This window comes from Pagrus pagrus (assembly GCF_965226575.1).
Source record: "Pagrus pagrus genome assembly, chromosome: 17".
Taxonomy (NCBI): domain Eukaryota; kingdom Metazoa; phylum Chordata; class Actinopteri; order Spariformes; family Sparidae; genus Pagrus; species Pagrus pagrus.
Window position 1 is genome coordinate 28,563,912 of NC_140201.1, and position 27,114 is coordinate 28,591,025.

The 27,114-nt window shown below is 41.7% G+C and overlaps 1 protein-coding gene across 4 annotated transcripts in view; it reads left to right on the forward strand.

Moving 5' to 3' along the window:
* vars2 (valyl-tRNA synthetase 2, mitochondrial) overlaps positions 1-23,705 on the forward strand; it is a 59,977-nt gene extending 36,272 nt beyond the window's left edge. For 3 of the 4 annotated variants that reach the window (XM_084379432.1, XM_084379433.1, XM_084379435.1), the window contains 13 exons: positions 3,142-3,212; positions 3,297-3,422; positions 3,548-3,652; positions 4,348-4,416; positions 4,503-4,581; positions 6,533-6,663; positions 7,051-7,242; positions 12,753-12,905; positions 13,835-14,041; positions 21,256-21,367; positions 21,567-21,766; positions 22,730-22,879; positions 23,501-23,705. In XM_084379432.1, coding sequence (XP_084235558.1) covers positions 3,142-3,212; positions 3,297-3,422; positions 3,548-3,652; positions 4,348-4,416; positions 4,503-4,581; positions 6,533-6,663; positions 7,051-7,242; positions 12,753-12,905; positions 13,835-14,041; positions 21,256-21,367; positions 21,567-21,766; positions 22,730-22,879; positions 23,501-23,578 — 1,673 coding nt within the window. In that variant the 3' untranslated portion in view covers positions 23,579-23,705. The remainder of the gene's footprint in view (positions 1-3,141; positions 3,213-3,296; positions 3,423-3,547; positions 3,653-4,347; positions 4,417-4,502; positions 4,582-6,532; positions 6,664-7,050; positions 7,243-12,752; positions 12,906-13,834; positions 14,042-21,255; positions 21,368-21,566; positions 21,767-22,729; positions 22,880-23,500) is intronic. The other variant, XM_084379434.1, reaches the window with a different exon arrangement.
* The last annotated feature ends 3,409 nt before the right edge of the window (positions 23,706-27,114 follow it).

A 27,114-nucleotide genomic window follows, 5' to 3' on the forward strand; every position in this document is an offset into this window, starting at 1 on the left:
GATTATAAAATTAATAAAAAGAAATAGATGAAATAAATACTCAGGAAATCCAAAAAAAGCTCCTTTTTACAAAGCAACAATACTATGAGATGGGTAGAAAATCACTGAAACTTCTATCATATAGGTTAAGAAAACAACAAGCGGATAGAAATATACATAAAATAAGAAACTCCGCAACAAATGAAATAGAAACTAGTCCGGAGAAAATTCAACAGTGCTTCCAAAAATACTATAAAATATTATATTCCCAACCACAGACAAATAACGACAAACAGATCGATGCCTTTCTGGCCCAGATAAATCTTCCAAAGATCACTGATGAACAAAACGGAAAGTTAATATCTAAAATAACAAAAGAAGAAATTCAATCAGCAATGAGGAGAATGAAAGGGGGGAAGTCTCCAGGGACAGATAGTTTTCCCACAGAATGGTACAATGCAAGATCAACTAATTCCAACATTATTAAAGACGTTCAACTGGGTATTGGAAAACAAAAACAACTCCCCCCCCCCCCCCCCCCCCCCCCCCCCCCCCCATGGAAGGAGGCAATGACTTCGATCATACCTAAGGAGGGGAAAGACAAATTGGAATGCGGGAAATATTGTCCTGTAAGTCTATTAAATAATGATTATAAACTATTCACCTCCATACTATCTAAACCAATAGAACTGATATTACCAGTATTAATACATAAAGACCAGACTGGCTTTATCAGACAAAGACAGACCCAAGATAGTATCAGGAAAACACTGCACGTTGTGAGACAAGTCACACAACAAAGACTGGAGACACTGATTTTAAGTTTGGATGCAGAAAAAGCATACGATTGAGTGAGGTGGTCATTTTTATATAAAATACTTTCAAAATTTGGCTTCCATACAACTATAATCGACACGTTTGCGGCACTATACAACAAACCAACGGCTAGAATTAAAATCAATGGAGATTTAACCAATTCATTCATTCTGGAAAGAGGAACGAGACAAGGGTGTTGTGCGTCGCCGCTCCTCTTCGCCTTGTTTATAGAACCCATGAGTCAATTGATTAGGCAGAGGTCAGATATAAAGGGGGTAACAATGACATCTGGGGAGCAAAAACTGGCCCTATTTGCTGACGACTTATTGATAAGTGTAACACAGCCTACACAGACACTCCCAAAACTGATGAAATTGCTAGAGGAATTTGGTTTAATTTCTGGTTATAAAATTAATATTAACAAAACTCAAGTATTAACATTTAACTATGACCCTCCATCTTCAATATAGAGTATGTACAATTGGAATTGGGATGCTGAGTCCATTAAATATTTGGGTGTCTCATTACCTAGGGACTTCTCGAGACTGTATTACATTAATTATGGCCCGTTAAATTCAAAGATAAAGTCTGATATACATAGATGGAATGTCATTCCCTTTTTAAGTTTGAGCTCCCGGATAGAGTCAATCAGGATGAATATTCTTCCTCGGATGCTGTATCTATTTCAATTTTTGCCAGTTAAAATACCATCTAAGCAGTTCTTAGAATGGGACAGATTAATAGCGAGGTATTTGTGGCAAGGGAAAAGGGCCAGAATTAAATTTAAGACGCTGCAATTAAGAAAAGAAAAGGGTGGAATGGGCCTTCCCTGCTTACAGGAATACTACCATGCAGCCCAACTGAGACCTTTAGTCTGCTTGTGTTCACCAACATACACTGCAGCATGGAAAGAATTAGAAGGCACGATGATAAAGGGAATCCCAATAACAGCCCTACTAAGTGAAATCCTGAAATCCTGGCTGGAAATTGTCAAAATTTGCAGATTAAAAGACGCATCTAAAATTATGAGGTGGTGTGCCTATGATTCAGACTTTACACCAAATAGGATCGACGGCAGATTTAAGATTTGGATCACAAAAGGTTTAACTACCTATTATTCATTTGTCCACAAAGGGGCATTTCAGAGTTTTGAAGCCCTACAGAAGGACCATGGTCTGGGAGGAGATGATTTTTATAGGTACCTGCAAGTGAGACATTATTTTAACAAAAATCTTAAAAAGGTGTTAGGAAAAGGTGAGTCAGGGTTCATGGAGGTATTTTTATCATTAACTAAGCCCAGATCATGCAACAAAATTATCTCCAAATTATACAATGCCATACAATTATCTAAACAAGAGAATACAGAACATATAAAGAAAAAATGGGAAAAGGAAGCAAGGGTAATGATCACACAAGAGAGCTGGGAGAAAATATGCCAGCTACAATGGCTCTCAACCGGGTCAAACACATGGCGGGAGTTCTGCTGGAAAAACATTGCAAGATTTTTTATCACACCCATTCAGAAACGATATCAAGGCAGCGGGGACACTTGGTGGGTCTAATGGAGCCAACCACTTCCATATTTTTTGGGACTGCCAGGCAATAAGACCTTACTGGAAAGAGATCCACAAACATATTAAAAATGTATTTAATGTAAACATTCCATTTAAATGTGAAACTATGTATTTGGGCAATATATTGTATGAAACATGGAACATCAAAGATAAAAAACTGCTGGCTATACTATTGGCAGCCAGTAAAAAATCTGTCACGAGGAAATGGTTAAAAGTAGAACCTCTATGAGATTTATGTTATGGAGAAGATACCTTTTTCCCTCAAAGTTGAAAAAGAAACATTTTATAAGATCTGGTCCAAATGGACTGAGTATGTAAACCAATTAGATCTGATTTCATTTGAATGTACTTGTGCTTTGGGTGGACCTGCCCCCCCTTTTATTTATTTTAATTTTTTTTATGTGATGTTTCGATTGTCAGAAGTGGAGCGCTCCCCGGTTCTGTTTTGTTCCCAACTGAAAAATGAGTGGTCTGTAAAAGAAAACCCCAGAGGGGCAGTATGGACAAATAACTTAAACTTTCTACATCCATCCTATCCTATGTCCTTGAATGACTATGGCTGTAATTGATGTATGTGATGGAAGTTTGCCAACTTGTCTAGATAAAAAGAGAATTTCAAAAAAAAAAAAAAAAAGCGGATGTTAATAGTTTTGTTATTGTATTGAAAAAAGGGAGCTTTTGTTATTGTAGTACTGATCTGCTATAATTGGCATTTATGTAAATACACACATGTATTTCTTTTTTACTTACTTGTGCACACTCCCTATGTCAGACCCTGATGTCCTTGATACATGGTTCTCGTCGGGGCTGTTTCCCTTTGCCATGCTTGGCTGGCCTGAGCAGGTACTGCACTTCCGTCAGCAGAATGTAGTCTTCAATAAACAGCCCTATCCCTTTGTATTATAACTTTGATCTAATTTCCTTCAGACTGCTGATCTTCAGCGCTTCTACCCAAATTCCATTCTGGAGACAGGCAGTGACCTCATCTTCTTCTGGGTTGCAAGGATGGTGATGCTGGGCACAGAGCTGACAGGACAGTTGCCTTTTAAACAGGTGCCTAGATAATGAGCACCTCCCCAAAAAATCCAGTATTTCTACAAACACAAGTGATGAATCTCAATGTCAGTATATTCTGTTGTTTTTCTCTCCTTCTTTTGTATTCCCATCATGGCTCGCAGGTTCTACTTCACTCTCTGGTGAGAGATAAATATGGCAGGAAAATGAGTAAATCTCTTGGAAATGTCATCGACCCATTAGATTTTATACATGGAGTCTCTCTGGAGGTAGGTAGCACATAGGCTTGGTCCAGGAGGCATATTAATGTTAATTACTTGCTGATATCTATCCCACTGAATGAAGGGGCAGGACTCAGGTCAGAAGTACACTCCAGCAACAAAAAGTAGAGTCAAAAAGCAAAGTGGATATTTTCTATTAAATTATCTCCATCAATATACAATAAAGTTTTTAGCCATACGTGTTCTAATAGCCCAGGTTGTCCTGAAAAACAAATGATGTATATAACTCGATTGTGCATGACAGGGTTGATGTTATACAAGCATTATAACACAAAAAGACCAGGCGAATGAATTATAGGGGGAAAAAACAGCTCAGGGCTCAGAGGGTCCTGTCTCCTTCCCATTTTTGGAAGAGAAAGTAATAAATAGTGGTTGTATTTCACAATTAGGTATTTAGTTGCTCATAACAGTATTTTGCTTCTATCTTGCATAGAAGCACTGCATTGCCACAAAGAATATATTTATGACTTTCATACTCGGAAGTAAGAGTTTATGAAAAGTGATGGCATCATACATTCTTTGGGATATGAGAAGAATAATAACTGAATTGTTTTTCTGTTGTGAAGTGACAGCTGATAGTAGAAAATAGAGAAAGCCCACTGAGACAGATATCTGTTCCAATTCCCACAAAATATTTTTTGTTGTGAAACTCTTATCCCCCTTGTCTCTCTTTTTCCTGTTAGAGACTTCAAGAGAAAGTGAAGGAGGGTAACCTTGACCCCAGGGAACAACTGGTGGCCATGGAAGCACAGGTCAGCTTCCTTCTCTTCTTTCTGTATCTGAGCAGCACACTCATTACTTTCTGTCTCATCTGTCTGCTCCATCTGCTTCCCCACAGAGGAAAGACTTCCCCAAGGGCATCCCTCAGTGTGGGACTGATGCTCTGAGATTTGCCCTTTGCTCTCACAAGATGCAGGGTGAGTGAATCTTGTCACTGTTCACGTTATCCGAGGAGCAGGACCATTTGTCAGAGTGAATGAGTGTGTGAAGCTGTGTGAATGCAAAGCACAGTTGCAGGAAAGAAGATGAGTTGCACTGACTAGAAGAAAGAGTATCAAAGTTCACAGCTGTAACCACAGTTGTATGAATCTTGGATGACTGCCAGAGGCAGTGCTTGTCACTGGATATCTTCCGTCTTGTGCACGTGCAGGTTGAGCGTTAATATCAGCTCGCTTATATCAAGTCACATGTGACTTCGGATGACCCCGACTAGGTATAACTACTGGTATCATTCCTGCCATCAGTCCCACAGAGTCCTCTTGGCCCTCACAACTTTCCGAGTGACTGAGAACTCTAGCAGTCATCCAGGGTTCATAGAACTGTGTATACAGCTGTAACCTTTGTTCTGTTTCGCCCATTCTGACTGCCAGAGACAGTGCTTATCACTGGATGACTGGAGTCGCAATGAATCCCTAGTACCTACCTCAAAAGGATGAAGCAAAGGAGCTTGGCTAAAGAACCACACTCAAAGGATTGGGCGTGGCCACATTCACTCTGTAATATCTGGAAAATGTGCTGGCCGATGCCCACTCGGCCACAGCATAGATGTCTTCCAAGGGCACCCCTTTCAGGATTGCTCATGATGTGGAGACACTCCTGGTACAGTGACACTTCACCCTAGCTGTATGCATGAACAAATGCATCCACAATCCAATGGCACTGTTTGGAGAGAACACAACCCAAGCTATTCTGATCTCCATATGCCAGCAGTAGCTTGCATATTGGCTCTAAGGACGCGCACCAGGCACAGGAGTCTTGACTTGTCCAAGTAGGCCAGTCAATCATCATCAGTCATCAGTCATTAGTCAAACATTTTTTCTTTGGTATTATGTCACTAATCAACTGGAGAAGTTTCATAGTGATAGCTATTCATTAAAAATCTTCCCCTATTCTACTCAATTTACTTAGAGTGTTGGGCACAACTTTGGCCTTTAATCTCGAAAAAAAATATGTTCCACTCCATCTACGGTGGTAGACTTTTAGTATATAATTCAGGACCAATAAAAACTGAGACGTTTCTTTTGCAATTTTTTTGTTTTTTTGGGCTAGATTGACTGGCCTAAAGCTGGATAGGCTGATGTGAGTGTGCCAGCACCATAAGGAGGAATGCTGTATTTGTCCAAAGAGTGACAGTTTCACCTCAGACAGTTTCACCTCAGACAGCTCCCAGACAAGGCATGTGTCTTATCTCTCTAATGCCCCATTCACACTGCCATATCAAGGTGGGAATCTTGCGCCGATATTCCACCTCGCCTTCTGTATGAAAGTTACAGAGGCGAAATGTGGGGCAGTTTAGTTCTGCCTTCGAATCGCCAGTGGAGGTAGTAACAGAGGCAAGACAACCTCTGTGTGAAAGTGTATTTACTGATGGTGATTATGTTATGTAATTTAGAGCAAAAAATGTATCTGTCACTTTCCAGGATGCATGGTGTGTCAGGATCTAAATCACAGCACTTTATAACAGCATTCATATGATTATAAACAGTCAGTGGAGACATTTTCAGATTTACACATGGAAACGTAAAAACAAAATGAAAAAAAACACAGACCCCAATGGTATGACGTGTACCGTCCATCCCACTCTTGTAAATGCAATATCTCAGGAACTCCTGGAGGGACTACTTCAAATTTGGCACAAATGTCCACTTGGACTTGAGGATGTACTGATCAGATTTTGGTGGTCAAAGGTCAAAGTCATTTGGAGTCATTTCACATTTGGTCAGGTACTGGATTGGTGACACTAATCTTGGGTGCCCACCTTCAAACTGTGCTGATTTTAGAGATCCTTTGTGCTGCCGGGTTGAATATGTGTATGGCATGAAACTATTCACCTTTAATTACTTTTACTTTCTTTTCTGCCTTTTTCAGGTGAAGACATCAGTCTGTCTGTCTCTGAGGTCCTGAGCTGCAGAAACTTCTGTAATAAAATGTGGCAGACACTGAGATTTACACTGGGAGTGCTGGGTGACAACATAACACCAGTGAGAACACTGGAAGAGGTACAGCAATGGAATCAACCATTGGAATGTGCTTTTTTGTAATGTATGTACAGTATATTGTTTTAAATTTAATTTTAATGATCTCCTCAAACACAAGCCTTGATTGATTAAGGTGTTTGTGCACCACTGAGAAGATTTGGCAGGAAGACAGAGCTGTTCATCTTGCACAAAAGCAGCAGCTTTTAGTGTCTGGCTTTTTTCTGTATGGCATGGTATAGCTCAACATCTTGTACAATGTTGAGCAACAATGATTATTGCTTACAACTTATAAATTCTGTTAATCTCAAAGTCCAAGTTATAATTACAACTGTGTGTCACAAGGTCAAACCCAAAAGCAGAAGCTTGACAAGCAGGTAAAGGGACAAGAATCTTTTTTTTTTTTTACAGACCACCAGGGATGGTGAGATGGTGACTAACTGGATTAAGGCTGAAGGGAGAAGGAATCCAGTGGGTCGCTTTGCAGAGGGAATTTTGAGGATGAGAGCAAGCAAGATGAAGTTATCAGGAGACCTCACGGTGGCCGGGCGGCTGACCAGGGGACAGGTTCCTACTGGGCTGCCGACTGGGGACCTGGAACAGGTGTCAGCCAGTCAAAATTGGCCCTCCAGTGGCCAGTCTTCTAGTTGTGGAGTAAACTTGGAGTGGAGTAATCTTACTCTTTGTTGAGGAGATCAGAGCGTGCATAGAATGAGCTTGGCTTATCCCGCAATGTGGCCTCTGACATGATGGGGCACTCCTGCTTAGGTAGCCTGTGACGGCCTGGATTTACTGCCACATATCTTTAGCGCTGGTGGTGTTGAGGTCCCTCTCCAGTCTCTGCTGATGTTTCCTCTTTGCCTCCTTGATGCCAGCTTTCTGTCTTGCTCTGGTGGTGTTGTATGCTTCCTTGTCACCTGACCAAAAGGCAGCTTTTTGGGCTCTGAATAGAGCCCTCACCTCTCCATTCATTCAGGCCTTCTTGTTGCGGAATGATCTTGCTGTCATTGTGATCACCACTTCATTGACACATCTGATGATGAAAATGTCCCTGAAGATGTATATTCTTCAAGATTGATGTGGTTCTCTTGGGTGGTGGCGACTCTGAAAATTTGGCAGTCTGTGCACTCAAAACAGTCCTGTAAGGCTGCTGTAGCTTCATCTGTCCACACTCTGACAGTTTTAACTGATGGTTTGACCCCTTTATGTCAGCTTTGTAGCTACCAGATATATCTGTATATATGTTCCAGGGTACTTATTCCTCTGTTGGGGATTTAAACATTTAAAGGATCACATACTTCTTAAAAATTAGAAAGTATTTTACATTATTAAACAGGGTGTAAACACTGTAAATGGTAATCATGTTACAAACATCAAACATATCCGCATAGTGTCAGGCTAAATGACTTTTCAACTTGTATCTTCTTTCTCTTGAATGTTTATTTTCGAACTTTGAATCGTGGGCCTTGTCTGGATGTGAGATTAGTAACAGTTTGTCAGATTCTTGAGGTCCATCCTGTAGTGAGCTATGCTTCCATTTGTCCCAGATTCTTCTTTGAGGAGTCTGTTTAATGACTAACAGGGGGGCTGTCCCCTGCAGGACCATGCTGGGGACAGTTCCCCAATTTAAAGGGTCACTGTAGTAGTAGTAGTAGTTTGGAGAAGAAATTCAAACTCAGAATTTTACAATATTAATGAGGTAATAATACAAAGAAAGAAATATGTATTTTCTCCATAAGTGAATAGACAAGCTGTTCTCAGAGGAAAATAAGGTCCCAGAACACTGTTTGAAGCTAGAAAGGTGGCAGGGTGAGCCACATATAAACAAAGTAAAACAGTATAAATTGTGTTGTCCTTGAAGTTCAGTTTGTTTATTCAGTTTATTCAGTCATGAAAACAAAGAGAGTTTGATTATTTAGTTTGTTTAGGCAGAAGAAAATCAGCCAATGAAGTTCTTTCTCTGCTCATTAACATTTCTTCAACAAAACTACAGTGCTGTTTTAAATCCAAATTAAAACATGCTTGATCATCTACAGGAATTAATTGTTGGCTTGGGGACTTTGACTTCGGGGTGTAATGTTTTTCTACGACTGTTGTTTGATTGACATTAAATGCATTTGTAGCCAAAAGGTATTCTTCGATTTAACTGTATCATCATACATCACCAGATACCTCACCCCTCCCACCCTCCCAACCTCCACAATAATTTCAAAAATGTAACAAAATAACGTTTAACGATAATGATAACGAGAGCATTTCAACTGATTAAAATGTAATTTTTTACACAAGCATCTTTACTTGACAATAATTTCTTAAAAGTAACAGTACTTTACCTGAAAATGTTATTTTAGTACTCTTTCCATCTCTGTCTAAAAGAAAACATTCAAAATATCAACAGAATGCGAAGAAATAACACTACTACTACTACTACTCTAGGGATGTAACTGTATGAAAATTTCACACCGCGGTAATAGTGATCAAAATTATCACGGTTATCGGTATACCGCGGTATTTTTAAAATGTCTTCAAAATGTTGAAAAATACTGATACACTGATAAATTTAAATAATTTCACCAAGATTTATATTTAAATAGATTTATTATATATTAAAATAGTCCAAATCCAAAACCTTAACAAAACACTGCAAAATCAACATTAAATAAGTATAAAAGATGTATCAAAACTGTGCAAAATAAACCTTAAATACAGTAAATAAAAGACGTATCAAAACTGTGCAAAATAAACATTAGATATAGTAAAAAAAAAAATATGTATCAAAACTGCAATATTAATAATTACCACAGTAGAAAAACAGATTAAAAAAAATGCAGGTTTAATTTCACATTAAGTAAACTTGTAATTCAAATGAAAGCAACAGTCATGATAACATATTGCACCAATAACAACAAAAGTGTTACTTATGTTAAAATAACACAAAATATGTAAACAAGCACACAGCACAGCACAGTGGGTGTGCTTGTTCTCTCCCTCCCATATCTCCTCAGACGGATGCATGCATCTCTGTTCACTTCAGATAAAAGTGTAAAAATGTCAGCATATTAACTTTTTCTGGTTTAAGGAGGGATCTGTTGGGGGAGACAATGTGTCCGCTGGCACTGAACAGTCTCTCTGATGGCACACAGGTCGCTGGGATGCACAAAAGCTTTCTGGCAATCCTGGCAAGAAAAGGCAGCTCTGATGCATGGCCCCTCCACCACACCAGTGGATCGTCTTCTGCTGGAATAGATTGCAGAGAGAGGTAGATCTTGATCTCTTCTCTCACTCCATTTTCTGGGGTGGTTGGAGTGTTGTCCTCTTCACCTCTCTTCTGTCTAGTTGAGGAGATCTTTTTCAATAACCCAGCCAAGCTTTTCCCCTCTGATGACACAAAGCTGCTGCTTTGTGGTTCCTCTCCAGTGTGTGCAGGTGTCAGCTTTAAAGCTTCCTGGACACAGCTGTCAACAGTTGCTGGCTCAGGCTCATCCAAAAAGCTCATTTTGAAGCGGGGATCAATGAAGCAAGCCATTTTCACGACATTCTTTGCCCTCTCTGTGTACCTGCTGTTAAGGTCTTCTCTCATGACCCTTCTCATCTCCTTAGTCTAGGATGAGTTGTCATTATTTTCCACCAGTACCTCACAGGTGATGTGGTCCAGGACAGGCTTGACGGCTGACAGTGTCACTTGTGTCTCTGAGGCAAGTGCATCCGTAAACTTGCTCAGTGGCTCAAAGAGCTGGCACACTTGCTCCATGACACTTGTGTCAGCATCAGATGCCATACTCCCCTTTCTCCATCCAGTGTAGCACAGATTTGTTGCTGTTGGCTGAGGAATCGCTCAATCATTTTGTAGGTAGATCCCCACCTGGTGACCACATCATGGATCAGAGCTTTCTGTGGCATGTTGAGGGCAGCTTGCTTTTCTTTCAGAGCCCTCCTTCTCTTCCAGCTCCGTGAGAAGCCATGGACCAGATGACGGCAGGCCCGAACTCCTGTGTCAACTCTCTGAATTTTCAGAGCCTTTGAGATGGCCAGGTTCAAATTATGGCCAAAGCACCCAAGCCACAGTTCTGGGAAGTCCTCAAAAGCCTTTATCATGTTGGTTGCATTGTCTGTGGTTATGGAGACCAGGTCTGTCTTTTTTATAGCCCACTCCTCCAGCATGTTCTCAAAAAACTCTCTGATGTTTTGAGCTGAGTGATCATCCGGGAAGAACCGGGTTTCCAAGCACTGAGCCTCAAGCTGCCAGTCCGGGGTGAGGTAATGAATGGTGAAGCTGATGTATGGTAGACCAGCTCCACTTTCACTTGTCCACAGGTCAGTTGTTGCAGCAAAAAATTCCCCTGAGTTAAACTTTTTCATACATCAGCTTTAACCTGATTGTAGAGTTTGGGGATTTCAGTCTTGGAAAAGAAAATCTGTGACGGAACTTTGAAGTGAGGCACAGCAGTTTTCATCAGCCTCAAAAAGCCAGGCCTCTCCACAATTTGGAATGGCATCATATCCTTAGCAATGAAGAAAGAAATGGCTGCATTTAGGTCATTGGCTTTTTGTGATGAGGGCGCATAAGCAGCCTGTTTTTGAAATGCGTCCTTTAATGTCTGCGTTACAGAGGAAGAATGTGATGTACTGGCAGTAGCACTCGATTGGCCAGCAGACCCTCTCTGTGAAAAAAATGAATAGAAAATGTCATTATTAATTATTACTGTCATTATTACTTAATACTAAGGGTGCGACCAACAGATCATTAAACTCACAATTTAGATCATATCACTTTTGTGAGAAGCAGGTTGGATAATTTTTTCGATCAAAACAAAAAGGATTATTGTTAAATTAATTATGAATACTCTATTTTGGCTCTTATCTCTATCTAGACACTTGTTATATTCACCATTTTATATTATTCTTTATATATAGTCTATTCTACAAATAATCCACGAGTATTATATGATATTATATATATTGGCTGGCTGTCTCTCTGTCTGCTTGCTCGTCTGTTGTCAATGGACTCGGTCAATCTGATTGGTCAAATGGCTGCTGAGCCACAGGTAGACGCTGCTCCGGTGAACGGAGCTCAGATGAAAGTCAGTCATCTCAGTCAGTTTGCATTCACTAACTCAGTCCACCGAGTACGTGTTTGTCTCAAATCCTCCTCACTGCAGCTCTGCATCAATATTTGGGGAATTATTAGGTCGACTTTAAAAAGTGAAATCTACAATTAATAAGCGGTTCAGATAACGTGCCAAAGCACGGATCAACTTCATTCAGTAATACCACTATCTGGTCAGTTTACATTAGTGACAACAGCAAATTAGACAGAGAAAACTCAACATACACATAGGCTACATCATGCACCCGAGCTTAAGGTTAACTTACCTTGCATTCGCTGAACTGTTGAGGGTAAATAAATTGGACGTGTTGCCGCCCCTCGCAACAACTTTTTTCTTGCAGCTCCTGCAGATAGGGTTGCCATCCTCGACCAGCTGTCCCTGAGCATTCTTATAATAGCCAAAATACGGCCAGACTTCGGATTTGGTTCGCTTTGAAGGCGGAAAAATGGCTTGAGGGCCGCTATTATCACGTCCTCCCTCAGCCATGTCTTCTTCGCTACATAACAAGCGCACGTTGCACGCTGCGCCTGCGTAGGGAGACTTGGATAAAGTATCTCGCGTGCTTTCCACACCGTGGTTATCGACCGCGGCTGTTACCATGGTAATTAAAACTTAAATGGTAACCTTCACCGTCGGGAATTTTACCGTGGTTTACCGTGACACCGGTAACCGTTACATCCCTAACTACTACTGAAGTTATCAAGAAGATATCATGAAGCTAGCATGCTAACCAGCTAGCCCATGCCAGTAATGGTCCAAAGCTCCTGTGCTTGCCCCCCCAGTCCCCAAACTCCCAGTCTGGACACACACGGCTAACTGCTGCACGGCTAACTGAGCTAACTAGTTAAAAGGCAGCTACAGCAGCTACACTCTGAGGATACACTGCCCTCTATTTGTTTTCACTATGAATTTTACAGGGTGCTAAGCTGATGCCTCTAATTCTTTGTATAGGAATCTGTTAAAATAAATTTGACTAAAAATGTTTTTTGCTATTCCAATTTTCAGTCAACTCCTCTGAGCAGCATGGACCGGTGGATCTGCTCCAGACTCTACAGCACAGTAGTACAGTGTGAGCAGGCTTTTGAAGCCTACGAGCTGCATACTGTCACATCTGCCCTGTACTCCTTCTGGGTCCACAGCCTGTGTGATGTCTACTTGGTGAGGAGCATGACATTCACATTGCATTATGGGTGTATTTTACTGTATTAAAAAAAAAGGACGGATCGGAAAAGAGATTGTTCCTTTGTATTAACAATCATCTACTTACTGCACAGTTAAACAGGAAGGTGGTATTTTTACCTGATTTATTCATGGCAGCAGGGAGGTTCAGTCACAGCCTGCGACGGATTGGCCATCTAAAAATTAGGCATGTTTTGGTTGAGCGGTTTTATTATTACATACTAATGTCAAGCCTATGTATTTGTGCTGAATGTGCATAACATGTTGTATCGCCTAGGGCTCTGCCAGATTGTGTTAAAAGTATTGATTAGGGATGAAGAATTTTAAGCAATCTGTTCAGTTGATTGCCGGCTGCCTTAGCAACCAATTATCGGTTAATCGTTTATAATATATTAAATATTTTGAACGTTTTTCCATTAGAAAACAGTTTTAACCACTGACATGATCAGATCAGAACAGTATGTATTTCATTTGTCTTTATCTGATAAGCAAGTATTTATCATTTGTAACAAGACACTATTTGATGTAGTTGTGCCCATCTCTGATTGTAGGTAAATACATTTTTTTATCAGTTAAATATTTTGCAGCACTGAATCAATTACTGATTAGTCATTAACATCCCGAGTTGCGATTATACTTTGAGTGGTTTGAGTGTGTGTTCTGTGTTGCAAATTTCTGCATTCCAGTCCGTCTGTATTGTTTTATCTCAAGCTTTTTGTGTTAACATTTGGGTGCAGTTGTTATTGGGTTTGAAAATATGGCCAGTGTGTTGCTATTGCCATGGCTGTTTTTTGATCCCAGTCCATCCCTGGTCACAGGTTCTCAAAGATTGATGTAACAGATTAATATAAACGTGGAAATGTAGCCAGTGATTGTCATTTACTTCTATGTCTGTGTGTGTCCTTTAGGAGTATGTGAAGCATGTGCTGGTCCGTCAGGATGGGCAGGTGGCCAGCAGTGTCCTCTATCACTGCGTGTCTATGTCTCTGGCCCTGCTCTCCCCCTTCATGCCCTTCATCACTGAGGAGCTGTGGCAGAGACTCCAGCCATTCAGACCTGGAGCTTCAGCCCAGACCAGCCTGTGTCTACAGTCCTACCCCTGCTCCTCTCAACTAGTAGGACTTCAACCATTAAACTTCCTCACAACCAGAAGAAGTGTTTTCCTTCACCAGTTTTTGATAATGGAGATATTTGCATAAATGTTTTGCCTATAAAATGGGTCAGGCTACACAAATTACAAAGAGCATTATTTATTTAATAATTCTAACCTGTCTTTTTGTTTTGTTCAGGTTTTTAGAAATCTGCTGCCACCGCAAAACAATTGTGGGGAATATAATTAGGGCCCGAGCACTGACAGTGCGAAGGCCCTATTGTATCTGTAAGAATTATTTTTTTCCTTCCAAACGATCATATATTTGGCAGCCTGAACATACCCCAAAAACTCACCAAACTCGGAACATGCGTCACATTTGTGTGCCGCTATTAGAATTCAACATGATTGTGGGTGGGTGTGGCCAGGGGACTCCATAGCGCCACCTAACGTTGAAAAATGTGTGCGCAAATCATTTTTGATCGTCATGAAATTCACAGGACTCATAGGTCTCATCGATTTAGCCATGAATTTGTTTTATTGGAACTTTTGCCGCAAAAGGAAGTCAGCCATCTTGAATGGCATGCGGAGATTTTCATTTTTCCGACACTGTTTAGAGGACTTTAGGATGTTTGCAGACTCACCAAATTTGACACGTAGACTACTTTAATTTGATGCCACAACTGCCCTCAGGTGCGGCACAACAGCTCAGTAGCGCCTCCTAATGCCTTTTCCCATTTGTTACGTACAAACAAACTCCTAAAAACACCAAATTTTGCACATGCATCACCGGTCAGGAACATTAATATTTGATATGGGTCTGGCCATTTTAAGTGCAAAGATGAAAAAAATACCCTCAAGGATTGAAAAGGGCGCTTAAGCTTGAAGCCCCGCCTCCTACATGCACATACATGAACGAAATTCGGTAAACATAGGTATCATGACCAGACGCACAAAACAAGAATCAACACCCATACCCTCAGACCAACAGGAAGTCGGTCCATTTTGAAGTTCAGATTTCACCACCGTTTTCACACATTTCATGCCTCGTACTTTAACGAACTCATCCTACAGATTTAACACCACAGACTTCACGTTCACTCAGGATCATCCTCAGACCTTGAAGATCAAACGTTATCAGAAACTTTCAGTTTAAAAAGGTGTGTTTTAAGAAGTGATTTGAAGGTGTGGGGGTCTGTACAGTCTCTGATGGGTTTGGGGAGTGAGTTCCAGAGGGTGGGGGCGGCAACGGAGAAGGCTCTGTCCCCCCAAGTTCGGTGCTTGGTCCGAGGGGGTAGGGCAAGGAGATATCCCTCTGAGGATCGGAGGGCACGGGAGGGGGTGTAGTGGTGGAGCAGGTCTGTGAGGTAGGTGGGGGCCAGGTTGTTAAGTGATTTGTGGGTGAGCAGGAGGATTTTGAATTGTATGCGGTGTGAGATGGGGAGCCAGTGCAGTTTTTGCAGGACAGGGGTGATGTGTTCTCGGGAGCAGGTGTGGGTGAGCAGGCGGGCAGCGGAGTTCTGAATGTATTGGAGTTTATTGAGGACTTTGGATGATGAGCTGTATAGGATGCTGTTGCAGTAATCTAGTCTGGATGTTATAAAAGCATGAATTAGGGTTTTGGCAGCAGAGAAGGTGAGTGAGGGACGGAGACGGGCGATGTTCTTGAGATGAAAGAAGGCGGTCCTGGTGATGTGGTTAATGTGGTGGTCGAACTTGAGTTGGCTGTCAAAGATGACTCCAAGATTCCGGATGTGAGGGGAGGAGGACAGAGTGCAGTTGTTGAAGGTGAGGCTGAAGTTTTGGGTGGTTCTGGTGTGGGATGTGGGACCAATGATGATGATGTCTGATTTGTCACTGTTGAGTTGCAGGTAGTTTTTTTGCATCCATTTTTTAATTTCAGTGAGACAGTTGCTGAGTGTGGAGTGGATGTACAATTGGATGTCGTCGGCGTAGCAGTGAAACTGGAGTCCGTAATGATGGATGATTTTGCCAAGGGGGAGCATGTAGAGGATGAAGAGGAGGGGAACAAGCACCGATCCCTGGGGGACACCTTGTGACAGGGGAGCGGTGGAGGAAGTGCAGTTGTTAACGCTGATGAACTGGTGACGGTTGCTGAGGTAGGAGTGGATCCATGTGAGTGCTGTGCCAGTGATGTGGGCTGAAAGATTTCAATCGGGAGAGCAGGATGGAGTGGTTGATGGTATCAAAGGCTGCTGTGAGGTCAAGGAGGATGAGGATGTTGAGGTGTCCGGAGTCTGAGGAGAGGAGGAGGTCATTGGTAATTTTGAGGAGGGCTGTCTCTGTGCTGTGTTTTGATCGGACACCGGATTGGAAGCGCTCAAAGAGATTATTGGAGGTGAGGTGGGTTCTGAGTTGAGAGGCTACAGCACGTTCCAGGATTTTTGCTAGGAAGGGGAGATTGGAGATGGGGCGGAAGTTACTGGGATTGTCAGTGTTGAGACCAGATTTTTTAATGATGGGTGTGATGGCAGCCAGTTTGAGGGTTTGGGGAACAGAACCAGTGCTGAGGGAGGTGTTGATGATGTTGGTGATGAGTGGGGAGATGACAGGGAGGCAGTCCTTAATGAGTTTGGATGGGATGGGGTCCAGGATGCAGGTGGAGGTTTTTATCCCGGTCATGAGGGTTGTTAACTGTGCTGGAGATATTGGAGAGAACTATGACAGGGGCTGGATGGTGGCAGGTGGTGAGGAAGGTGGTGAGATGGGAAGGATTCCAGAGGTGTTGAGGTTACTGTAGATGGTATCTATTTTTGTTTGGAAGTATGAAAGAAATGATTGGCACTTTTCAGTTGTGGGTGATGAGGGAGTGTTGTCATGGGGTTTGAGGAGTGAGTTTATGGTGGAAAACAGAGCCTTGGAGTTGTTTGAGCCAGAGTGGATGAGGTGGGAGTAGTAGGTGGTCCGGGCTGCGTTGAGTGCATCTTTGTATTGTTGTAGGTGGTCTGTGTAGGCGAGAAGGTGAACAGATAATCCAGTTTTCTTGCAGTCTTTCCAGTTGGCGTTTCCGTGATTTCATTTGGCGGAGTGCGGGGGTGTACCAGGGGGCAGAGTGGGTGAAAGAGACAGTTTTTGTTTTGGCGGGGGCAAGCTGATCCAAGCAGGAGGAGAGTGTGCTGTTGTAATAGTTGACCAGGTCAGTGGGGTCATCAGAGGGCAGGGGAGGTGAGGCAGACAGACAGTAGGTGAGAGAGGCTGAGAGAGATTGTGGTGGGGGTAGGGATTTCAATGTTCATTGTGATTGCCAGGTGGTCGGAAATGTGCAGGTTGTGACTGGATAGCTGTTGAGTGTTGAGTTTAGTGGAGCAAACCAAGTCCAGAATGTGACCATGGCTGTGTGTTGGGAAGGTTATGTGTTGAGTGAAATTGAGGCATTGCAGCAGTTCTAAAAATTCTGTGGCCGGTTTATTGTCTGTGCTGTCGATATGTAGATTAAAGTCGCCCAGGAGGAGAACAGATGGTGAGATGGCGAATAACTGGGTCAGAAAGTCGGCAAAATCAGAAAGGAAGGAGGGATGTGGTTTTGGGGGGCGATAAATGATGGCTGTGACCAGAGGCGAGGGACCAGACAGTTTGTAGGTGAGGTGTTCAAATGAGGGGGGTGGAGAAATGGGGATGGTGGATGTTTTGATTTTTTGCTGAAGATGGCAGCAATGCCACCTCCCCGGCCCTCTGTGCGGGGTTTGTCCATAAAAGTGTATCCTGCGGGGGTGGCTTGGTTTAGTGAGAAATAGTCCAGAGGTGTTTGCCAGGTTTCAGTGAGACAGAGAAAGTCCAGGTTATTGTCCATTATGAATTCATTAAGAAGGAGGCTCTTGTTGTTGAGGGAGCGGGTGTTGAATAAGGCCACTTTGAGGTGATGTTGCTTTGTGAGGGGCTGTGAGGACCGGGGAAGTGGACGCAGGTTGACCAGATCAGCATGTCTTGTGCTCAGTGGACGGGGACGCCTGCATCTGGTGATGGTCTGAATGTGAAAAGTTACAGGTTGTAGGTGTAATGACTGATGTGGCCAGGGGGAGGAGCTAGAGGTCATGAGCGAGCTGTGTGCTGCCAGTGTATGGAAGAATTATCCTATCTTTATTCAAGAACGTAGATTTTCAGTTTGAGAGCATGATTTCATTCCTTTTCAGTGACATAGCTCCTTCTCGCGCTCAGATTTATTCTCCTCGCACTCATATTTTCTGCTCGCACTTGGATGTCTGCTGCTTTCTTTCAAAATGTGTGCTTGAACTCAAAAATCACATGCTCGTGCTCACATTTCTTCTGCTTGCACTCAAAAATTTCGCTCGCATTCAAATATGTCCTGCGCTCGCTCAGATCTAAAGTCTGCGCGCTCAAAACTAATGTGCACGCACTCAGAACAAGCACCTCCTCTCAGGTTGAGGAGTCTGCTCAGACTCAAGGCTGTCCCTCCTTGCGCTCAAAATATTGTGTTTCACCAGCCAATAGGGGACAGCTAGAGTATGGACCAATCAAATGACGGATGCCGCCTTGGGTGCGTTCCTTTGCACTTTTTTGAGTGCTCCGTAGGGGCAGGTATATGGTCTGTTTGTAAAACTGCTTCTCTCAAAATACACCAGTTTACCATATTAGCCAGCTATTTGAATCGTCACTTATTTAAGACGCCAGCATATTTATGTATAATTATTCTTAAGTAATCGTAAAACAAGTTATCGTAGTTTAGATTCTCTTTTTTATTCAATATTAGCGGAAATATGTTATATAGTATGAATACTCACAAAACAGTGTACGTGTAACGAGGCCGAGTGGTCAAGGCCAATGGCAAATTTGCCGCAGCTGGTTAAAAAGTTTAATAAGGTCCTTAAAATTATTTTTTTGTCAGTTCAGACTGTCTACGAGCGGTGTCATTGGAGCCAACATGGACAACCACTCGTTTTATGGAAGGAGGGAGAGAGAGTTATGTAGAGGGGTTCGCCCTGACTACGTCTCTGCATCAATACTATGTCATATGTATAGTGCCCCCTAATGCCGGGTCATGTGAACAACAACTTTCTCCGATCTTCATGAAATTTGGAGGACTCATAGGTCTCATCGATTTAGACAGGAATTCATTTTGTGGAATTTCTCGCCCCGACAGAAAAGTCGGCCATCTTGGATTGCGTGTGGTCATTCTTTCTTTTTTCCAACATACAATTTCACATCTACACCAAATTCGTCACACATGTAGAGGGGTTCGCCCTTAATACGACTATGCATCAATACTGCGTCATATCCATAGCGCCACCCACTGGACCCAGGAAGTCACTGAAAATGTCACTGTTGTGTTTTCAGTGACATGGATCCCATTTACAACTAGTTGCGCACCCTCCGACAGCGCCACGGCCCGACATACGTGGGTCGAGGGCCCGTTCATCACTGCTTGCAGTTTTAATTTAATTTGTTTTTCTTCAAACATTGAAAATCACATTGTATTACTTCTCCCTATGGATAATCCACTGATCCACTGATGATAGTTTTGGCACTAGTGTTGTTATACATTTTCATTTTGATCTTTTGAGTTTGTGATTCACTTTAGTCAGTGGTGTAGTGCAGTGTATACCTAGGTATGAAACACATACTGTACCTACTTTTTGTCAGTTGCTGTTGTGTATACACCTACTTGGAGATCCACACCAATGTGCATCATTCATGTGCACTCTGACTGTATGAAAATATGAATAGAGTTTCTGGGTCTGAAAAGTGAAGCCAATGCATTCTTTCTACTGGCCAACAGAGGGCACTCAATTATGACCTCATTTAACAGTTTCCTATTAAGCTTATGGTCTAAATCTCTAGTTCCAAGTCTATTTCAATATAGCATGATTTTCAACTTCTTAACTAGACGATAAAGCAGGGTATGCATTAGGGCATGTCTACCTTGTCTTTGACAAGTTACTATCACAGCTCATTCTTGGGCTCTCAGTCTGATCCATTTAGTATAATCTCCCAAGCCCCACCCTCTGGTACCATGATGGTCAACTCTGGCTCCAGAAAAACAAGATGGCGACAGCTCTAATGCCAAAATGGAGGCAGAATAGTTATCCACAAACCAATGGAGACATCACAGTGTAGAGGAGTAGAAGCATAAAGTAGCATAAAATGGAAATATTCAAGGAAAGTGAGTAGATTTAATTAGTTACATTCCCAACACTGCCTTTATATCTCCTCAACAGTGGGATTGCAAATAGTTTTATTACTTGCACTTTATCAGGCCCAGTGCCACTGCTCTTTATTTTGCTCCAATGTGTGGTTGCCTTTACATTCAAAGGTGTCTTAAGGGTCAACTCATGTGAACTCATGTTATTTTAAGCTAACTCACCTTAGCCTTCATCAAAACAGTTGTCCCCACTGATGACATAGCAATTGCCACAAAAAAAAAAAAAATGATGTGATGACTCCATAATGCAATCCCAATTTACAGGTACCAGTGATCCCCTGGGGTAGCCTACACATGTACAGTAGTTGCTCAAAGTTCACACTGAAAGCACTGAGGGACATAGTTACATTGGAAAACCAGTACAAATGTAAAACTGGCACAATTATAAATATATCCAGTCTTATGTAGTGGTTGTGCTTGCAGATTTGCATATCGTACACGAGTAGAGTTGTAGCCAAGTTCACGATATAAATGGTAAATGGACTTGCATATATAGCAAATGGATAACATGCAGTATATGTTATAGGGATATGCCTGACTAAAGCACAAATGGCATGATAAGGTCCTTGAGGTGTGGTCAGACAGGATTTGACTCACCTGTCATTTTTTAACGTGCAACATGTATTGGCCTGTGATTGTGAATTGACCTCACCTTGTTCACCTGGCGTAGAGCTCAATGGTAGATGGACTGTATTTATATGGTGCTGTTCTAGTCTAAGCGACCGCTGAAACCACTTTGCAACACATATTCATGCAGGGGCCGGGGGTAGAACCACCAACCTTGTGATGTGAAGGTTAATCCAACCATCTTAAGGCCTGAGTCTGTCATATTGCAACTGGCTTTTTGGTGTATTTAGTGTTAGACTGGACTGTACAACATAGACCTGGATTAGAAATTATAAACTGGTCTGTTTACAGTCCAAACAGCTGGTGTGGTGGAAGTAAATACTCCTTTTTTTAGTTTTTACTCCTGAATGTGTTCAGTTATTTTTGGCTGGGTTTTTAACTTTCCATGGATTTTAGCTGATGTGTTGTTTTTTGTAACCTCTCCATCCTGCCAGGCACACTGGATTTTCCCTGATGTGGAAAAAGATTTTTTGCTGATCCGGAAAGTGATCCGAGTAGCCCGTTCACTACGAGCCCGGTGTGGCATGACCAAAGAAAAACCTGCCAGTGAGTCAATTAACAGTTGAAACAACCATTTCAAATGTAACAGCTCACTGATGAACGCTCAAAGACTGCTAGATATAGATCATGTTATGTTTTAATGCAGAAAATGAGATTGATGTGTCTTGCTAACTAGCAAGTAATCGATTTATAAATTGATAAATGAACGGATTACTTAACATATGTTGTATGTTGTGTGTCTCAGTGTGGGCAGTGTGTTCACCCAGCCAGGCGCAGGTCCTCCTTCACTTTGGGTCTGCTGTGTGGACTTTAAGCCGGATTTCCAACCTCCATATCTACTGTCCTCGTGAAGCAGAAAACCTCCACTCTGTCTACTCTCCTCCACCTAAAGGAAGCCTCGTCGGTGTGGTGGACCACACATGTCAGTTACACCTTCATGTTCAGGTATATTTCAGATTTCTTCAACTGCAGCCCTTAAGGCTTAATGTGCCTCTCATAAGGACAATCGTGTCGATGTTCACAGCTGCCAGTATTATCAAACTCACAAAAATTCAAGTAGGATTTGCAGGGCTGATCGATCAATTATTGGATGATAAAAAAATACATTTTCACATTTTGGTAATCACTTAATCTTTTCAGATATTTATTTGGTAAAAAAGTATTTGGTTCAGGCTTCTGAAATGTGAGTATGTGCTGCTTTTCTTTTATCGTTGTAATTAAAATGTTGCTGGGTTTTGGACTGACAAAACTAAATGAAGAACATCAACTCTGAGAACTTCGTCAACTTTGAGAACGTCAACTCTGAGAAATTACTGAGGGCATTTTTTATGAATATCTGACACTTTATATACTAACAATCAATCAAAAAAATATTTGGGACAATAATCTTCATGTCATGTCATGTGTCAGCACACGACTTGTGTGCAACGTTTTACATAGAAAACAACAGGTGTATGTGTTGTGACACGCAAATGTGTCATTATACAGTAAGTCTGCTACTTACTGCTACTACTGAGCCAGACAGAGGATACATCTAAGCTCACTATGGACAAGCTACTGGTATTGGAGCAAAGTTTAAAAGAAACATTTCAAGTTACAGTAACTGAAAGCAGTTTGCATTAAAAGCATATAGTCAGCATCATTCTGCGTAAAGTGCAGGTGTGTCTGTGATTTGCATAGGAGAAGCATAAGTTAAATTAAGAGGAAAAGTGTGTTGTTCAATAATTTTAAGTGTATATACAAGTATAATCCTACTATAATTGTTAGAAATTGAAGTTGAAGTAGACTTTCCATTAACATTGCAATTTGCTACATAAACTTCGAAATTAAAATGCCAACTGGAATGACTGGTTGGTTCCACTGTCTTAGGTCATATTTCTGACAGTATTACATCATTTCCTCTTTTAGAGTGGAATGAACATTGACAAACAGATACTGCAGCTCTCCCAGCGCAGAGACAAGCTTGTTTCAAAGCTGGAGGAAAACCTCTGCAGAGTCCAGTCTCCACACTACCTGACCAAAGTTCCTGCTCATGTCAGGGAACAGATTGACAGTAAGGTGAGTGCTGCTTTGGGTTATTTATCATTCTTTATCATTTGTGTGTGCAAGGGTAAAAGTCAATATTTTGTATTTCACACAGTTACCACTTCAAGAAACTAGAGAAACAAAATCAAACGACTGACAGAGTTTAGTAAACTGTCCTACATTCCACAGCTCGCCTTGATCCACAGAGAATCTCATGCCTCTGTGCCGGCGGTACTGCTATCTAAACTAGTAATTAAGTCGCTCAGCGGAGGTGGTGCCGTGATTAGCTCTAAAACCAGACTGATGTTCTGAGATTAATGATCTCAGCTGGTTGTTCACTAATGATTACAAGATTTTTAACAGGCAGGACAATTTTGAAATTGTAGTACTTATTAAGTTATTATTAATATCTTCAATTTTGTGCATGGGAACTATGGTGGCCAGTCTCCTAACACTAGGGACGATGATAATTTAATTATTTATTATCACGTAATTATTACATATTCAGTACTGTCAGTTTTACTATACTTCTGTACAAGATGGTTATCTAATTGTATGATAGCTACCATCCAATTATAAAACCACATGTGAAAGTGATCACGTGATTCATATTTGAACCCTTCCTTGTTTTCCTTCCTCCTTCTGTGTATTCAGATGTCAGCCATGCAGCAGGAATTGAAGACCACTGAGGACCAGCTCAGCGTCCTGCAACAGACTCAGGCAGCAGAGTAACCACAACCAATGGGCATTACAGTAACTGTGTGGCTGCTGGACATCAAATCTGATGAATTTGATGAATAATTTATTCTGTCTGAGCCAGAGATTTGGACACTGCTTGAATAAAGGAGACTTTACGTAACATCATCATCATCATGTTATTTATATATTGCAGTAGCACATTGTTAAAACCGTGATACAGCAGTACTGCACTGTTCAGTTAATAACTCACCAGGCAAGCTCCAGGTATTCATGAAAAGGAACATAAATGTGTTTGGTTGATGGCCTTTTAGGTGATTGATGTTTTTTCTGATAATAATCCTTCATATACAGTCACATGAAAAAGTTTGGGCACCCCTGGCAATTTCCATTATTTTCATTTATAAATCATTGGGTGTTTGGATCAGCAATTTCATTTTGATCTGTCAAATAACTGATGGACACAGTAATATTTCAGTAGTGAAATGAGGTTTATTGGATTAACAGAAAATGTGCAATATGCATCAAAACAATATTAGACAGTTGCATAAATTTGGGCACCCCAACAGAAAAATCACATCAATATTTAGTAGAGCCTCCTTTTGCAAAAATAACAGCCTCTAGACGCTTCCTATAGCCTCTAATGAGTGTCTGGATTCTGGATGAAGGTATTTTGGACCATTCCTCCTTACAAAACATCTCCAGTTCAGTTAGGTTTGATGCTTGCCGAGCATGGACAGCCCGCTTCAAATCATCCCACAGATTTTCAATGATATTCAGGTCTGGGGACTGGGATGGCCATTCCAGAACATTGTACTTGTTCCTCTGCATGAATGCCTGAGTAGATTTTGAGCAGTGTTTTGGGTCGTTATCTTGTTGAAATATCCAGCCCCGGCATAACTTCAACTTTATGACTTATTCTTGAACATTATTCGAAAGAATCTGCTGATATTGCGTGGAATCCATGCGACCCTCAACTTTAACAACATTTCCCAGTACCAGCAATGGCCACACAGCCCCACAGCATGATGGAACCTCCACCAAATTTTACTGTGGGTAGCAAGTGTTTTTTTTGGAATGCTGTGTTCTTTCGCAACCATATGCATAACGCCCCTTGTTATGACCAAATAACTCAATCTTTGTTTCATCAGTCCACAGCACCTTATTCCAAAATGAAGCTGGCTTGTCCAAATGTGCTTTTGCATATCTCAAGCAACTCTGTTTGTGTCACGTGTGCAGAAAAGGCTTCTTCCGCATCACTCTCCCGTTGATGTTGTAGGTCTTTGGAGCTGGTCTGTGGGTTGTCTTTGACCGTTCTCACCATTCTTCGCCTTTGCCTCTCCGATATTTTTCTTGGCCTGCCACTTCTGGCCTTAACAAGAACTGTGCCTGTGGTCTTCCATTTCCTCACTATGTTCCTCACAGTGGAGACTGACAGCTGAAATGAGAGTTGTTTTGAGGCCCCCATGTTGCCACTCTTCAGAGGAGAGTCAAAGAGAAGAACACCTTGCAATTGGCCACATTACAGTTTTTCTCTATTGCTTAAACACATTTCACGATACTGCCCTCACTTTTCACAAAACTCTAAACACAAAACACTTTTCTAAAGCTACGTACACACAACCTCACAGTCTCTTTTCAAAACCAACCCATCACACCAAAACAGTTGCTCATATGCTCAAAACCAACCCATCACACCAAAACAGTTGCTCATATGCTCAAAAGCAAACTCTGACACCACAATACCGCTCAAGGCCTGCAAAAATGTAAACACTACTGAGCATCATTAACCACATTACCAAAAAAATTGAAAACACAATTTTCAGTGTGAGACTGTTCTTTTTACAGTTTCACAACTGCCAGGATGCATTTGAGCAACCCTTATTTATTCTCAAATATGTATTGGGCATTTACTATAGATTTGTGCGTTTCATGGGAATAGTTACATAATGCAGAAAATGCAGTTATATCACAACTCAATGCAAAAATGAGTACTGTAAACTCCATGGAGGATCCATTACACACAATAGATACTACAGTATAGTAACAATTGAAAACACAATGTTCAGGGTGTGATTTCTTTTATTACAGCATGTTGTACAGTATGTTGACACTGAAATCATTGGGCGGCATCACGTCGTCGGGCTGGGTTGGGCCACAGGACCTCATCAACATCACAGGCAATATTGTCCATAGCCAAACAATGTGGGAAGAATGCCCTGGCATGCTGCACCCAGCCTTGGAACGCCTCCACAGCCACATCATCACAGGCCAGGTCCATAGCCCTGAGAAGGTTCTCTCTGGTGTAAGGTTGGCGGTCATAGACCTTCCACGCCATGATGAGAAGAACTCTTCTATTGGGTTTAGGAATGGAGAGTAGGGTGGCAGACACACATTAATTGGTGGTTGATGTTAAACCACTCTCTGACCTGGATGCTACGATGGAAACTAACATTGTCCCAGAGGATGACATATATGGGAAGATCAGCTGGCCCAGGATTCTGCTGGTCGTGGTGATCAGCTGGCCCAGCATTCGGGTGGTCATGGTCATGCAAATGCAAAACATCTCTGAGCTCTCCTAGGAAGGTGAGGAGATGCTCAGTGTTAGAGCCATTTTTTGGTTTATGTGTGTTTTTGTTATTTTTTGCAAGAACAAGTCACAATATTAGTCAAAAAACTTCGCTTCAATTAGAAGTCTTCGTTATTCGCGGAAAGGCCACCGCACGGAGGCAGAGTCGACGCTGGAGCCAACGCCGGAGCCAAAGCTGGAGCCAACGCTGCGTTTCCGAGCTCTGCCGAGCCGCATGGACGCCGTCAACAACAGCCTGTTTCCCAGAGTGACAACGATCATCCGCTGATTCATCCGACGAGGTAGTGTTACCACCGGACCGTCTTACGGCGCCCACCGCTTGCATAAAGGTATGAGAAGTAGCACTACATCTTCATGGCCATAATAAAAAATAAATAAAGGTGTGCACACTACTTGGCAAGCGTAATCCCAATGCATTGGTCGCTAAAAATAACAATGATGATCGCGTCATCAGACTGAACTTTCCTCACGGCGTAAATTGGATTTCATTGTGGAACATTATAACAAAGGAGGACATTATGGACGGTAAATCTGATGAGCAGGTCGCGGAAAACGCCGCTGTCACTGCTTCTAGTGAAGTGGGAAGTTCAAATGAAACACACTTGGGTAAAGGTAAAAGAACTGTTAAATTAACACATAAGGCTTTTGTTGAACGGTTGGAGAAGTTACAACATGTAAGAAAAGATAAATTAAATAAGGTAAAAAATATAAGAAAGGTAACTGAAGAGCATATGCATAAAGGCAGTGTTGCAGAGGTAAAAGGTGCACTGGAAAAAATCATTTATTTGTGTGAAGAAGCAAAAAATGCTCATGATTCTCTGGTGCCTTTAATGCCCACTGAAGAAAGTGGGAAACAAAATGTATGGTTTGCTGCAAAAATGTTGGTTGAAAATTGTTTCATTGATGATGTTAAACAATGGTTGAGAAAAAATGAAAGTGTTGGTGATGTGGTTGATGATGTTCATCCTGATGACAGTATATC